General features: G+C 37.4%; 1 protein-coding gene across 1 annotated transcript; it reads right to left on the bottom strand.

Annotated features, from left to right (window-relative positions):
- Positions 1-9,267: 9,267 nt before the first annotated feature.
- Positions 9,268-16,935, bottom strand: LOC130715016 (protein PSK SIMULATOR 1-like). The gene is made up of 12 exons (XM_057565012.1): positions 16,469-16,935; positions 16,042-16,346; positions 15,707-15,799; positions 15,507-15,597; positions 14,279-14,357; positions 13,508-13,605; positions 13,229-13,298; positions 12,787-12,890; positions 11,235-11,351; positions 10,461-10,537; positions 10,276-10,320; positions 9,268-10,180 (listed from the first exon to the last, which is right to left on the bottom strand). The coding sequence occupies exons 1-12, from the start codon at positions 16,751-16,753 to the stop codon at positions 9,682-9,684; spliced, it is 1,863 nt and encodes a 620-aa protein (XP_057420995.1). The 5' UTR covers positions 16,754-16,935; the 3' UTR covers positions 9,268-9,681.
- Positions 16,936-17,399: the final 464 nt, after the last annotated feature.

Here is a 17,399-nt window from a genome sequence, read left to right as displayed (position 1 = left end):
GTCGCGGCATGTAATATTGCATGTTCCCAAGAAGAGGTTGGAAGCTTTGACCTCATAATGAATACGTGCTACATGATGTTTAACATCAATTCCAATAGACATGAAATAATCATTAAAAGTTTGAGATGTGAAAATTCACCAGCATTATCAAGGTGTATTTTCTTGATTGGATAATCGGAAAAATGTGCTCGCAATCTTATCAATTGGGCAAGTAATCTAGCAAATGTCAAGTTGCGAGAAGACAATAAAGATACATGTAACCATCTTGTTGACACGTCAACTAAAATCATAAAATATCTAAATGGTCCACATGGTGGGTGTATTGGTCCACAAATATCGCCTTGTATACGTTCCAAAAACAAAAGTGATTCACTCCCAACTTTTGTTGTTGATGGTCGAATAATCAATTTCCCTTGGGACAGCGGTGGCCCACCGTGGTCCTGGCCCCACCTTCCCCCCAATTTTTAATTTTTTTGTACAAGTAAATATCTTACTATATATCTGTGCTTGCTAATATTGTAAGACCCTGGAGTAAATAACTAGATTATTTATTTATTTTCGTTATATTAATTAATTGAGTATTTATATTCATTTCTTTCAACGTATGCGATCTTTGTCCAAAAGGAAGTTTCTTCATCCGGCATCAACTGCAAAAAGTAGTTTTTCGGCGTATTTTGAATCATATTGCGTTTGAACCATTTCTTTAATTTAAATGACCTCTGAAATGAGTTTTGGCATTATGTCGCCAAATATTCACTTTATAATCAGCAGATGAAAGTACCAAAACGACCGGACCCGCGAAACCTTTTTTTTCTTTTTCTCCTCCCCTATAAAAGGAGAAAAATAACATTTTCTCCTCATTGTTGCACATGAGGCCGCGAGCTCGAGGGAGAGGGGAAAACTTCTTCGATTCTTGTCTGATCGTCCCCATTTCAGTTGCGTTGGATAGGCACCGAGGTAACCTTCATAACCCTTGCGTCCTTTTCTACTTTCTGATATCTTTCTCTATGTCTTTCTGTGCTCAAAGTTTTGAGCTTTATGTAAAAATGTATTTTAATTTGATTTCTCCTTTCAATCATCTTCTGCACCTTCCCTGTATTCCATATTCACTGTCGGTGCGCTCGAATTTTCACCGAGTCGCCGTAGATATGAAAATCTAACTTAAAAACTCATTTCACTCTGAGTTTACTTTTTGACGCTTAAATCTCGATCTTGCTTAGCGCATGTAGGGTTTGTTGTTAGTAAAGGCCTTGTTATCGCTATTCAAAATCTGTTTCGAAAAATATCGACTTTGAGCTTTCGGGCAATTTTATTGGACCAAAAAGACCCTATTCTAGTTTTAGCTCCTGTGATTGTTTCGAGTGTTTCCCAACCCTATATATCGCCTAAGAAAACCTAAGATTTTAATTAGATCGAAGAAAAAGTTTGGGAAGCCCTATTTTTTGTTATGGCCGAGACTTGTTGGGCTCTTAGAGGGACATGAAATAAATTCTGGGCAAGCATGGCCTGCTGGTCATTGTATCCTTTTAAGTTGTCGCAATTTTGGCTTTGGTTTCGTGTCATTCCGAGATTTGTAGCTCGAGTTACGCGCGTTTTAGCGAGCGAAGGTATTGTTGCCCATGTGTGTGACCTTCAGCCCTTGTATGAATTGTTCTGGATTATTTACTTGGACTTTGGCTTGAAACTTTACTTGGGTTTAAGAGGCTTGTTGTTGATCGTGTAGTAAATATATTAGAACGTTCTGGGTTGGTTTCTTGTGTCTAAAATCTCGTCCAAGAGGCTACACAGTTATGAGGGTTGTTGAACATAGTGTTTTTGTATAAATCTTGAATCGAGTCAAAACTCTCTCATTTGGGGAAAACTCTTTCATTCGTGCCTAAATGTCGAACTCCGAAGCTTCGAAAGCTTCTTCCGATTTTGTTTAGTGTTATTAGTTTGTATTGTTTCTTAGTGACTAAGCAATGATACTTTGCTTAAGGTTTGAAACGAGTTGAGTTGAGGAAAGAGGTTTTGGAGAAAGCTGTGAGGCTTCACGACGGAGGAGGACACCCCAGAAAATTTGTTGAGTTCGGGAACTGCTTTTGGATCGAATTGCGATATCCAGCTTGGATGGAGAAATAAAAGGTAAGGGTAACTCAGTATAGAAGTGCCTTTGAGTCCTTCTTGTTTTAATTGCACCGCTTGCGTTTGAGATGAAGGTGTTTAGCTTGATGGTTTTCAAATGAAATGTTAGCATGTTTTTCTATGTTGTATACTTGTTTATGTTAACTGTATTTTAGGCTTATGCCTTTGTTTTCTGGTGCTTAGGCCATTATACAGTGCTTAATGATGTAAGGCCAAGATTTGGTCAGGTGGTACAACTCTATGTTTTGATGATAACAAGTGTATTATTATGCATGAACAATTATGATACTCTAACGTTTGTCTTTTAAGCTGTGACAAACAGGTTCTAACTCTGATTCTAAGACGTATATATATATCAGAATATGAAGACCCAAGAGTAGCCAATGTAACACTTCTGCAATCACTACGTTCTTCTGAACGGTAGCAAACACTTCAGATGCACTGAAGATTAAAGCTCTGATGTGGACTCTAAAAGACTCAAGTGATGAAGCTCTGAAGGCCATATGTTATGAGGAATGGTCCTGAAGCTGAAGACTTGAAGACTCTGAAGTCCAAGAGTAAGCTGGCTCACAAGACCAAAAGTACTTCATGTTCTGAAGACAAAAAGTTCTGATGAACGATCCAGAAGCAGAAGTTCTGAAGGTCAGAGGATCCAAGCTTCCTTCTGACTCTATCACATTGCTTCACAAGTTCCAATATGAAGCGTCGCCCAAGATCAAGAGTCAACTAGGCTAAGGCAATGTCATTGTCATTCGTACAAAAGTAAATGTACTATTCTGACTGCCTCACCTACGACGATCAACCATAGCAGGCTCTGGAAATCCCAGAACTGCCCTCCAACGGATGGATTCTTTCAACGGATACAAACCCTAAACCTTGGAGTATTTAAAGGCTGAAGATAGACAAAATTGGCTAAGAAACTATTGAGCAATACAAGTGAAAACATTCAAGCGAATACCTTAGCAATATTTCTTCATTGTTCTTATTGTGTTTACCTTTGCTTATTTCAGAAGCATCTCTTCGTAAACCAAACCTTTTACAAACTTTGTTTGTTGCTTCTTGAGAGACCAGTAAGGTCAGTATTCTTGAGAGGACTAAGACAAGGTTGTCTTAGTGTAACTAGTTCATAGGTTGTTAGTCACCGAGCAAGGTTGCTAGTGCAGTTGTAACAATCTTTGAATAGTGGATTGCCTTCATTTTAAGAAGGAGGAAATCACCTTAACGGGTGGACTGGATTAGCTTGAGTGATTTATCAAGTGAACCAGGATAAAATCATTGTGTGCTTTTCTCTATCCTTTATCTCTTGCACCTTGTGTTCTTTAGACCGAAAAGATTGTCAAAAATCTTAGAGGGAAAGATTTAAAAGTTCAAAACCCTATTCAAACCTCCCATTTCTAGTGTTTTTCATACCTTCAAATGACTTACTTGATGATAATCTCTTGTTGCTAATATTGATTTGATGAGCTAGTATGCATAGTTGAATTGACTTATGCTTGTTGATAATTATGAATAACATGTGATTAGACTTGACTATTGGATTGGAAATTACTAATCGAGTGACTAATGACGTCATGAGATACTGCTGACTAGCTTAGGCATATAGGGCTGGAACTGAAGTGGCAATGAGGTGGTTGTATCTAACGTGATAGTCCTGTCTTTCGAGGCGTTATAAAGTGGCGATGAGGTGGTTGTGTCCCACGAGATCGTCCCATCTTTTGAGATGTCATAAAGTGGCAATGGGGTAGTTGTGTCCCGCGCGATTGTCCCGTCTGTTGTGGCGTTAAGTGGCAATGAGGTGGTTATGTCCCACGTAATTGTGTTGTCCTATGAGACGCCTAAGTGGCAGATCAGTAGTTTTCGTTCTGCATGACTGCCTCGTCTTACGAGACGTTATTGATTGATCCATATTGTTGGTTTTCTTGTTATCTGATTTGATTTGATATTGTTGAGGTTATTGTCATCTGATCTGAGTTTAATCTATGTTGTTAAGTTGTTGATATCTGAGTCAAACCAATGTTGTTAAGTTGTTGATATATGAGTTAATCATGTTGTTAAGTTGCTGATATATGATTTGATTTCATGTTGTTGGATATATGTTGTCATCTATCTTGAATTAAGTTGCTAGCTTATGTGCCATGTAATGCACTTAAATTTGAATAACATGTTTTTTTCTCTTTTATATGTGGTAATTGTATGGAGTTAACGTTTTCTGCTTGCTACTTGTTGTTTTGGCGCTTAACACTATTAGGCGATGGAGAATCTTCGATGAAGTTTAACCTTTGTGTGTGTTGGAGATGAGGACTTGAAAACCGTGGAAGACTCGAAGAATAGAGTCGGGTGTAGGGCTAGAGTCTTGGGATAGAGAGTTTACCATTATTGGTTAAAGCTTGCATAATGTTTTTAGGAATTTATGTTTGAGGTTTTGGGTAGGTTCCGGTGCATTGTTTTCCTGCGGTTCCCCTCCCCGGTTTAACACACACACACACACAATGATTTTAGTAGACAAAAGTAATTAATTTCCCTTAAACTTTGCTTTTATTCACAATGATTTTTTGTTCAAAATATCAAAACATACACCGTTAAATCTCGGTCCCCCCGTATCAAAATTCTGGCTACGCCTCTGTTTACGGTAGCATTTGTTTCAATTATACTAATGCTTGTATAGTATAAACCAGAAGAGAATGCAAGTAATTTTTCAAGTGTGCATTTTCTCCTTGATATCACTCTTGTCATACAAAGGTTGTGACACTCGGGGCCGACGAGGGCGTGAAGTGATCGTCGGTGCAGTGAAGCACGAACAAGAAGTGAAGGGGCACATGAATGAATCGATCTCACATCCGAACAAGAGGTATTCCGAGACTGTATAGGTATGGGACTATACAGTTGAGGAGGGCATAAAAGATTTGATTGGTACTACTCATAACAACAAGATGCATCTTCTTTTCGGGAGCCCAACTCATAAAAACTTCAAGGTTAAGTGTGCTTGCCTTGAACCAATATTATGATGGGTGACCTCCTGGGAAGTTTTCCCGGGAAGTGCACGAGTGAGGACAAAGTGCACTGAAAAGACACGTGCTGTTACCGTGAGGCCAGCCGTCAGATCGGTATGTTACAAATGGTATCAGAGCCAACCTCTCCCAGTACGGTGTGGTTCGAGGACGAACCAAGTGGAAGCTAGTGGGCATGTGACACCAGGGGCCGACGAGGGCAGGGAGTGATCGCCGGTGCAGTGAGGTACAAGGAGCGGCTCATGGCAGACTTCTAGGCAAAGGGGCACATGAATGAATCGATCTCGCACCCGAACAAGAGGTATTCCGATACTGTATAGGTATGAGACTATACAGTTGAGGAGGGCATAAAATATTTGATTGGTACTACTCATAACAACAAGATGCATCTTATTTTCGGGAGCCCAACTCATAAAAACTCCAAGGTTTAGTGTGCTTGTCTTGGAGAAATATTATGATGGGTGACCTCCTGGGAAGTTTTATCGGGAAGTGCGCGAGTGAGGACAAAGTGCACTAAAAAGACTCGTGTTGTTACCGTGAGACCAGTCGTCAGATCGAGATGTTATAAAGGTATTCCACATTTTCTTGATTCATTGTCTCAATATGGTATCCATTTTGACGTATATCTTTGAAACTTAATTAGTTTCTATGAGATTTTGAGGAATATAGTGCATTCTCAATATTCAATTGTGTTTCTCTAGAAAATAATATTTTGGCTCTTCTGGAGCCTTCAATCATTTTTGTAGTGTCAGATATTGTGCTAACATTTTCTTCTTGCATCACCAAAGAAAATAATAATAATAATTTATCCTTGAGTATCGTATGCGTGGTTGCACAATCAGCGAAACAAACATCTTCACCATTTGCGCTGGTGACATTAGTAGGAACATCCATTCTTGATAACAGAAAATACAAAAAAAAAAAACAACTATGATATAATAAAAAAACTTTGGAGGAAGTAATAAAATTAACGTTCAAATAAATGAACACTCAATTGCTTAAAGGAAAAAGCAAGAACAAACATAATTTATGTAGGAAAGTAAAAACAAAATAAGAATTAAAACATGAAACTTATTTTTGAACACTCTCATCACCAATCAAGTGATCAATCCTTCTATCATAATCATCAAAGAAATCGTCAACGTCTAAATCAGTGGCATATCATTATCAAATCCATTTTCTTCAAGGAGATTTGTCTCTACCTTTTTCGCCTTACTTTTAATGTGCTCTTGATAGAGGTTGACAAGATGCTTTGGCGTACGACAATTACGTGATCAATGTCTTTTAGTTCCACAACTATAACACGTAATTTCAACGTGTTTATCATTTTGCACACATTTGTTCCTTTCATGATCTCCATTGTTCTTCCACTTCTTGTAAGAAGAATTGTTCATTGGTAATCTTTTCCATGGCCATACCCACGTCCTCGACTGTAACCGCGGCCTTGACCACAGGAAACTTGATTGTGTGTAGGCATTCAAATCAGGGAATGAAGCACTACCAGTAGGTCAGGACTCATGATTTTTCATGAGAAGCTCGTTGTTCTGTTTAGCCACAAGAAGGCAAGAGATCAACTCATAGTATTTTTTAAAACCTATTTCTCGATATTGTTGCTGCAGGACCACATTAGATGCATGAAAAGTTGAGAATGTTTTCTCTGGTAGATCTGCATCACTAACCTTTTCTCCACACAATTTTAATTTAGAAGTGATCCTAACAAAGTAGAGTTATACTCGCTTACACTTTTAAAGTCTTGCAAACGCAAGTGCAGCCATTCATAATGAGTTTTTAGCAAAATGACAATTCTCTGATGGTCAAACCTCTCTCTTAGATTTTTCCAAAGATCAAGTGGATCTTTTATGGTAAAATATTCAGTTTTTAATCCTTCATGAAGATGATGATGAAGGAAAATCATAGCTTTAGTTTTAACTTGGTTTTATGCAGCACTTCCTTCTTTGATTGCATCTCCAAGATCATTCACAGCTAGATGCATAAAATTAGAAATTTATTAGGACATAAACATGATTCAACCTCTTAGTGAATACAAAATATCAAACACATAATATAGGAGAAAAAAATAACTCACGACATAACCACATTCAACTAGGGATGGCAACAGGTAGGATCGGGCACGGATTTTACAATTACCAAACCCAAATCCAAATCCCAGAACCCAAACCCAAACCCAAACACAAACCTTATGGGCGATAAAATGAAATCAATGCCCAAATCCATTGGATTTCGGATTTACCCGAAACCCAAACCCAAACTCATTAGTTACGTAGCAAATCAATCCATAACTTAATTACTTTCATATAAAAAAAAGTGAAATTCATAAAAAGAAAAAAAAAACAAATACTATTCATCATCCTCATCCATCACTAAAGTGAGACAACAATAGTTTAGAGTTTACTTTCTCAAACATACAAAAGTACAATTAATCATCAAAGACTAAGAACAAAGTTTATAAATATATATGTATGAGGGTTTTATTGTAATTTTATGTTTCGGGTATCTTTAGGTTCGGGTTTGGGCGGGTATGGACACGGATTTAACTAATACCAAACCCATAAATGGCTACAGTAACGGGCAAAACCCAAACCCAAACCCAAACCCAAACCCAAACCCAAATCCAGTCAACTCGGATTTTGCCCGTCAAATCGGATCGGGTTCGGGCGGGCACCCATGGGTTTGGGCAAAATTGCCATCCCTACATTCAACATTAATTGTCCTTTTTTTAAGTCAAATACATATAAATAATATTAAAACCAATTTGTGGGTGAAGTTATTCACAACCTGTAAGACTCTAGGGTGAAAGATTATATTTTCATTGCAACTTTTTGCTAGACCTACTAAGATGGAAAAGAAGAGGTGAATAACAAAATATGCTACTGATATTTCCTCCATTGGAATCCAATCAACGGATCAGACCACATGTTCTTATAACACTTGTTTTCACCTCCACCGCCCTTAATGCTATGTCAAGAAGGCAGAGCTGCACTTCAAGTGTGAATGCTTGCAAAAATGCGGAGCTTTTAAATTCATATGAGCTTGCAATGCGGTCTTCTCTCTTAATAACAAAAAGGCTGCCAAAGGGGTTGTTACACAGCAGCGGAAATCATGCTGCAACAGTTTCTTTGAAGGTCAAGTTTCGTGGTGCTGGAGCATGGTTTCCACTGCTGTGTGTGACAATCCTTTGACAGTCTTTTCGTTATTAAGAGAGAAGATCGCATTGCAAGCTCATCTGAATTTTAAAGCTCCGCATTTTTGCAAGCATTCACACTTGAAGTGCAGCTCTGCCTTCGTGGAGGTGAGAACAAGTGTTCTAAGAACATGTGGTCTGCCAAAGAGAGTGACGGACCATGATTTCCACTACTGTGTGTGACAACCCTTTGGCAGTCTCTTAGTTATTAAGAGACAAGACCGCAGGGTAGAGCTTAGAGGTCCCGCATGGTGGCAGCCTAGGTTTGAAGGTTGTGTATGGGAATGATTTTGGGGGTTGAAGGAGTTGTAGAGTTGGATACGGTGGTTATGGTTTTATGAAGTGTTGCTGGAAGGAGAAGAAAGCTTAAACTTATAGGAGTTATGTTTCAAAATATCTGAAGTGTGAAGTGCTCCAACATTGGATTCTAACCATTCTGTTCCACCTACCTTATCTCTTGGAAGTGGTTCCAGTCATAAAAGCTGGCACAAACAAACACAATGCAAAGGATGTGGTTCCTGAGCCGTCGATGCAAACCAAGTGTACAGCATCTCAGCCGTTTGATCAACCAAATGATGCGGATTGCCAACCTAGTACGTGTTTAGGCCAGCATCACTGTTGAGGACAAGTCCATACAACTAATTTTTTTGTTATTCTTGAAGGTTGTGATGACATCACGAGAAAAAGAAAATGCTTTAAGAAACATGTATGATCCGGTATATGTTACACTTTGTTGCTTTCATAGAAGTGATTATAGAGTTTCTTGCCACAGAACCAAACATGTTATCATTGTGAGATGTACCACAAAGCTTGAGCAAATATTTTTATGCACAAGAGTCTGCATAAAAATAGAGGACGAAAACACTAATATTTATTAGTTTAAACAATTGAGGACGAATTTTAAGAAGGGATACAATGTAAGAGTACAATAAGTGACAAATAAAAAATGAGATCACATTTTTTTCATGAAAAAAGTTTAGATTCAGTGTGAATGGGTAATCAAACCCACAAAAATAAAAGCTGTGTAGAACAACAGGCGCTATACTCTGAGTAACTCATTTAGTATATACAATGACGAATGAACCACAGTCCTCCATGCTCCAATGCAAAGTGGGCACTGCAGTCACATGGATACAAAGCATGAATGCCTCTCAACAATGACCTACATCATCGAGAAACTTCACCAAAACAAAGCACAGACGAAGCTGACGCTGTCCATGGTGACCATGCTGCAAAAAATATGGCGTTCACCACTTGAAGCAGAAGATGGAGTATGCATCACACTTATATCACATGGATTGTAACCTCCTCCTACTCGTTCCAAAGGCAATCAGAAGAGCTCGCGAATTATCTTACCACATCTAGTCTGTCTATCACATTCAATGCTCTTTCTTTGTCGATGTCAAAATCAATCACAGGAAGCTTAGACAAAATCCTATTAAAAGAGAGTTCCTTGCTTTTAGTTGATGAAAGACTCCAACTCTTGGTGAGTCTGTAGTTCTCCCTCAACCTACTCCTGAGACTGTCAAAGTCCATGCTTTTACTGATCCCTTTAATTAGTGCTTTCTTACTTACATCCTGCAGCATGGTTTGCTCATCAATTGTTAATATTGGTGATAGGGCATTTGTAGACTCCTTGTTCGTCTTTTCCGAGGTAGTGCCAGCAGAAGATTTCATAGGAGACTTCACTTTACCAGCATCGCTGCCAGCTTTTATTTTAATGGCCAAACGTTGAAGCCATAACAGAAGGTCCACAATATAGTATTCTACTTTGCCTTTATCTGCATGATGGAATGTCTCGATCCGCATGATACCAGTCTGGACAGCCTTCCTATTCGCTTCAGAGCTTTAAGAAACAAGCAAATATTTAAAATCAGAAAGGATTGAAACTACAGAGAATAAGAAGTAGAAAATTAGAAGCAGTGAAGACTTGATACTTACCCTGTGTTTGCCCACTCCCCGACCCAACCAAAACCATGATGTGCTCTGAATCAATTTTAGAAAAACCAAAAGAGAAGGCCAAAAAGAATTAGGGTAAGATTCCATATAAAGTAAAAAGACTGATGATTAAAGAAAGCTTTACACATGGCTAGTGAGGAGCTAGTTGATAAAAAGTAACATCTTACTTGGATGTGTTTGTGGCAATGGGAACCAACCATTGTAATGTTTTCTCCATCTCTTCTTTGATATCTGCTACAGTTAGCTGCAGAACTCAGACAGCAACCATGAGAGAAAAACAAAAAACCAAGAAAATAATAATAATTAAAGATTTTTTATTTTATGGTTGCATGTGGAATTATTTTTTTAAAAAGAAATTGGTTAACCATTTCACCAACATTCTAACCAGGTATGATGCATGAACATACTTTAACAACCTAGGGAGTATGACGGCAAGTTTTCGGGTGAGAATATTAGGGTTCTAAATATTAGGTCTGAGTTTAGTTCATAAGGTTTCCTTAATTTTTATCTTTAAGTTTAAGAGTCTATCTTTTATTTTGGTAGTCTATCAGTATTTCATTCAGAAATTGCACTTTTGACCGTGTTTTAATTGGATTGACTGTTAGGGTTTTCTCCTTCCCTAACAGAGAAAGTATTGCTAACCAACATCCAGGGCCTTGATTGAGGATTGATAATGATGGGTGACAAATTGATGTTAGCTGGGAGGACTGATTTTGATGGGTGACTAATTGATGTTAACTAGGAGGTTAGTTAAGGAGCTATTGATTAACAACTATACAATAGTTATATTCTTCCCTCGTCAATTGCAGGCTATAGGCAAAGTGTGCTTCGACCTAAAACCTTTCTATCTCATTTCTAAACTTTCCAGACCCTTATTTTTTCTGTTTGATTATTTTTAACAAAGCAGTAATAACAGAAAATATTAGCAGATAATCATATACCTCTTCTACAACACGAAAGGATGGTAATTTGGAACGTAGAGCTGATTTTATATTAGGAGGCAAGCTTTGATATAATGTATCCCTTAAATTCGAAGGCATAGCACTAGATCTGGCTACCTAAAAAGTGTCAAAATGGAATCAGTAAAATGCTATTAAATGCTTTAGCAGACATAAATTTGAATACAACTATGATAAGTATAACTACACCTTATGCAATCCAGGAAAATACTCGGAATAAACAAGAAACAAATAATATCCCAATTATCATGCAGTCAAGCACAAATATACAACTCGAGTAGAGCATAAGAGTCCTCAACTGAATATACAAATGTCTAGTTCCCTAAAATGTTAGTTGTAAGCAACTGTCTGTACCAAATTAAGTATGAAAAAAAAATTAATAAACATAGGCCTGCCGACAACAGAGTGCTTTTCGATCCATTAATGACATGCTCAGTTCCTAATGCAGGTTGAGCATAATCAAGAGATAACATATAGTACCATGCTTGGTGAATAACAGATCACGAATGCATCAAGCATTAGTGTATTTAATTTCCCTGGTGCATGTATATTTCTACCAAAACTATTTTATCAGAACTTAGGTTCATTACACAAGGGTTGGGCTATTATATGCAGTAATGAGAATGTGGCATGAGAACATGAAGCAGAACAACTCAATCAAACACAAAAACATATAAGACACACTGTTTGATGATTTGACATATTTGAAGCTCAACCATAAGAAAGAAATGGTTTCAACCAAAATCCACATGAAAATTTGATATTATTCCAGGTATGAGCTACCTTATGACTTAGATTTTTGGATCTCTAGATAGAAACACAAAAAAAGGAAAATGCCAGGCTTTTCTTTCCTTTAATTGCAGTGTGTGACAAATATTACCAGATTACATCAACATTTCTCAAGCACATAAGCCTTTCAAAATCATAACAACTTTCATGTAGCCCTACAACAGCTATCTAGCAGGATCAAAGCTTCAAAAAAGAAATATCAACAATTTATCCTCTAATCTTATCTTATTAACATTTACAAAATATCACCTTAAGAAACTGAACCCCTTAGTGGGTCCACTGTCAACAATACAGAATGGAGAGAAGCTTCCATCACAAAATGTTATATTTTTATAGGATCATCCAATTTTCACTAAAAACAAACACTTTAATGGCCAGGGAGCAACCTGAGGCAACTAGTGGTAGAAACTTGAAAGCACATGTCATTTTCTATAGAAATTGCACAATGTTATGTCAGTGTAAACCAAATTTATACAAGTTAAATGCCTAGCCTTGCTGCAGAACTGACTCATCACGAAAGGGTTATGATTAAAAACATTAATTTTATAGATTAACCCAATAACATGAAATCTGACACTAATTGAAGGAATATAACATAGAAGTAGGCAGGTACCAACCACAGAAGAATAGTACTCATAAAAAAGCAATTCTAGAAACTCAATTATATTTTTATCTGAGAAAACGTAAGATACAAAAAAGAACAGAACATGGAATGAAGTAGATGCAATAAAGAAGATTAACTTACAAGAGTATCAATTTGAAGCACTATATTTGCATAATGCAAAGCAAGGCCAGCAGGACCTAGTCTTTGGCGATTGCTCATGTGTCCAATTATTGGTTTGTAGCCATCTGCAGTTACCCATAAAAAAACATTACAGGTATGAAGCAAAATACATCTATCCATACAAACTGATTCAACAGTGATTTACTGAGAATAAAAACTCTTGTGCCCCCCCCCCCCCCACCTCAAGAAAAAATTAATACACGCACAAACAATCTCCCTTTGAAATTAATTTTTGACAACAAAATAAGGCTAACATGGCTGAGATTTTAACAGTGATATCAATAATGCTAATTAAGTCATCACACTGATACGAACTGATGATTAGTTATCATATATAGTGACACTAGGACAGCAGAAATTATCAAGTGATCCAAACATGATCTAGCCTTTAGTGGATACGTACCTTCACTTCCAAAGGCATTGCTTATCTCCAAATGTAAAAAATGGACAATATCTACAAGCTTCTCTACAACCTGTAATCATTACAATATGAATTATATTTGACTTTTCAACGTTCTAAATTTATAAAATGCACAAGACAAACCCACCTCTATAAATAAAAATTAATTCTATATATCTTTGGCATTATACATGGATCAGACACAATGGCAGTCTAACAGGATTACAAATAATGGGGAGGAGGGAGATGAGATAAACATGTCAAGAAGTGGTCTGAAGTTACCTCCTCCAAACTTCTAGACCAGAGTGATTTTTTCTTTAAATGTTTAATTTGCTTCTTTTGACTTTTAACTTCAGCCCTCAAGAATGCAAGGTCATCACCTATGAGGAAGAGAGATACTCAAGTCAAGTGTATATCTATAAGATACCACACAAATAAGTACTGCTCAATACATTGCAAGGTCAAACTTCTGGCTAGAAGTGACAGTTTTTACTGAACTGTAATAAAGTAAGCAAGCCTTCAGAATTACATCCACAACAATAATATGTAGTTATGGCTCCAAAAAGATTAAAACAGATATCAGTGCAAACCATAAGTTAGTCTTTGGGAACTGTGATCTGACAGTACATAAACTGTAACAATTTAATAGGAATGATTTCAATAAGACCCGGTGATAGCTTGAGAAGGCATTGAGAATATGATAACAAAATAGGATACAGATGAAGCAGAACAAACTATAAAGATATCTATATTCTAGCTCCTCTATCCATTTCAGAGTCCATGATGACAGAGTAGTAAATGGTAGTTTACATCATTTTCAATATTTCAGAACAAATCACATGATCAATGTGAGCCTTGTCGTCAAGTTCGACACATTTATCAATCATCGTCTAAATGATCACTCTATTGAAAGAAAAATCAATAGTAAAATTAACCCTCAATATGATTTTTTTTCTGTAAGATCTCTGGATTTTTGGTTAAAAATTGCTAGTCGCAAACAAAAGTCTAGAGTTGCATATTACATCATGGCTAATTGCCAGTATTCATAACTACCTTTGTTATCCTCCTCTTCACTCTTACGCTGGATATCTTGTTGAAATCTATCTAAAGCATGAAGTTCATGGTACAATTCCTGCAGCCACAGAAAATTTATTTTCCAATTTCTTTTAGAAAGAAATCCTACATAAAAAAATTATATGTTGAATGAAAACTTGAAAAGCAAATGCATGGAATAGTGGAACTCACTGTAGACTAAGGCTTAACAAAGGACATGGGTGCAACTAAGGAAAGATAATGGAAAAGCTTGAAGATAAATTAACTCCAAAATGAGAGCAAGTACAGATGAGCAGATGCAACAAAAGGTGCAATAAATAGAATTTTTAATCTCAGGTTATTTATTAAAACTATCAATTTATAAATACATAAATTTTCCAGTATTATTTATGACTCTCCATTCCTTTAACAAGTGATTTCTGCAAACAAATCAATAGCGACAGAATCAAATCAAGAAGAAAGCACGCCAAACATTATGAAATGTGGACACATTCTTTCAGGTTTCTATGGTTACAAATTTCTTCTTGGGTAATTATATCAAAATAAATTGTACCCACAGATTACTATAGTGCTAGTGGTTGAATTCAGAAATTCCCCATTTATCTCTGAGCATAAATCACGATATAAATAAAAGGTGTCATGTAAGATATAGAGAAAACAATGAAGAGAAATAAAACTCTTGTTTCAAATGATAATTCATAGTAGTCAATTGCGGATCGCGGTCTGTCGCGGATGACCCCCAAAAACGAAATCCCATACAAGGGAAAGCCGCTATTGGCCGCGAATAGCGGGATTTCACAGCCGTGATCCCGTCACGGAAGGGATCCGCTACACTACGAGACGACGCTATAGCGCCGCTATCGCACTATCGATAACTATGAATGATATGTAAATAATGCAATCCAATAATATAAGGTAAGTAATTCAAAATCCTCCAATCAACTTCTGCTATAACAAATTGTTCGGATAATTATAAAAAATGAATTATTGGAAATACTTCTTATTTAGGAATTACTCACTGCACCTGTTAACAATAAAGAGTGGTTTCAGTTAATGAGTAGTCATTCATAAACTTAATTAACCACTTGAGTTCATTGTTTCTGTATTACAAATACTTCTTACCAGGAACCCATTTTTTCCCTTAACTTCCTAATATTTTCAGCTTCAAAGTAACTATTCAGTCTTCTGGCAACACTAATAAGTAAGTATTTCCTTTAGTGATACTCACAGCTGTATATTGAACCAGGTTCATCAACTGCTGCATGATTGATTCTGCCTCATCTCTTGATAGTCTCTGAGCATTTGATTCCTTGCTAATCCTAGAAAAAAGGACAGGTAAAAAAATTAAGAACCAATGTGTGAAGGGCTAAATATATTTGAAAATGAACCAAAAAGCTAGACGAATTGAGTGAGTACAATTTATATTACTTCTCAAAGTAACGTTCCAAGTTATGCCACTGAGGATCCTTCGAACGATTCCCAAATCGAATCACCTCATCAGAAAAAACTTTCAACTCCTGTCTGACAACAAAACCCCAAAGCTCATTTACATACACACAAAGTCGACGGTGATAAAAAACAAATACCAAAGCAACAAATATTCGGCGGTGTTTGAATTTCCGTTGAACTCTACAACCTAGCAAATTCTAGCTTCTCCGTTAATACCTCGAGATACAGGAAATCATGTTTGCATTTGAACCAACGCCGAACAAAACACGCACTTAATTTGAGTAATACAATCCAACACTGATTCACTCACTCACCTCTTATCAGCAGCTACAATGCTAAGAAGCTCATCCCTATCCTTGGACACCAAATCCTGCACAGACTTTGAAAGAAGCACGTCCTCATTCAAATGCCTGATATTTTGAGGCGAGAGAGATTGCACGAGATGAAAACCTTTGACGAGGGTGTTGGCAACTTCAAACGCTAAGATGGCAACCTCATTCCCCTTGATAGCAGCACCAGAAACGAATCCACCGCCGGAGTTCAGATTGGTAACGCTGCTGCCTAGAGTGTCCAAAACCTCCAATCCAACTCTTCCTAGCCGCGAACTCACCTCCGAAACCTGAAAACAGAAACAGAAATCTTCAGGTTCAGCTTCAGCTTCATTCCATTGATTGATCAATAGAGAGAACTGGTTTTGGTTCGGTTTGGTTTGGTTTGGTTTGAGTTGAAAGTTGAAATGACCTTGGATGCTCTAGCCCTAGGTTTATCGGGGAAACGAGGGATTCCGTCGTAGAAATCGGAAGGTTCTGGAAGGTTTCGGTCCATGGTTTCGCGTGGTTGAGGCGGAGTGGTGAAATCAGCGGTGGTGGTGGTTTTGTTGGAAGGAGAAGCGGTGGCGGCGGCATCGGTGGTGGTGGTGGTGGTGGCGAAGACGCGGTCAACGGTGGCGGAGCGGGAGCAGAGACCGCCCATGATTTGAGACAACCAGACGAGGAACTCAATCTTTGAATTGGAAGCAGTTGCCATGAGTGCTAGCTTTCATTGGATGCAATCAATAACAGTGAAAAAATGGTGAAGTGTGAAGATGGTGAAAGAAAGAAGAAGGGTTTTGGTTTGGACAAAGTTTCTGAAGAAACGGAAGAAGGAAGACGAAGAATACAGAGACCGGCATCTGACTCCGTCACTCGCATCACATGTGGAGTGTTGTCAACTTTTTTCCACTATAATAAATAACTCTTTTTTGACGTCATTAATAACTGTTTTCGTTTGTCTCGAACCGAAACGATAACTCACGTAGTGAGAGTCAAGGAACATATAGGTGAGGAGGTTCAGATATCAATTTTTGGATGATGTAATTTATCATGTACTAAAATTAAGTTGTTTTGGTTTTATTATTAAATAAATTATTAAAATTTAAATTTGACAATTTTGTGGGGATAAACAAAATTTTAACGCTTAAAAATGCATGAGATTGAGATTGATAAATAAATAAAAATGGCGATTAGATTAAAACGTGGTTTTTTTATGTGAAAAAAGTCTAACCCATTTTTGGACGCCAACGAGATTAAATAGGAGGAAAATGATGCAAATAAGGAGAGTGGGCCATGTGGTTGACTCATCTCCATTCGGTCCAACTAATTGTTCCCTTCGTGTGGGCCATCCCTGGCGTACA

This window comes from Lotus japonicus, chromosome 1, assembly GCF_012489685.1.
Source record: "Lotus japonicus ecotype B-129 chromosome 1, LjGifu_v1.2".
Lineage (NCBI taxonomy): Eukaryota > Viridiplantae > Streptophyta > Magnoliopsida > Fabales > Fabaceae > Lotus > Lotus japonicus.
Note: the sequence above shows the minus strand (reverse complement) of the source record. Positions and strands in the feature narration are given on the sequence as shown.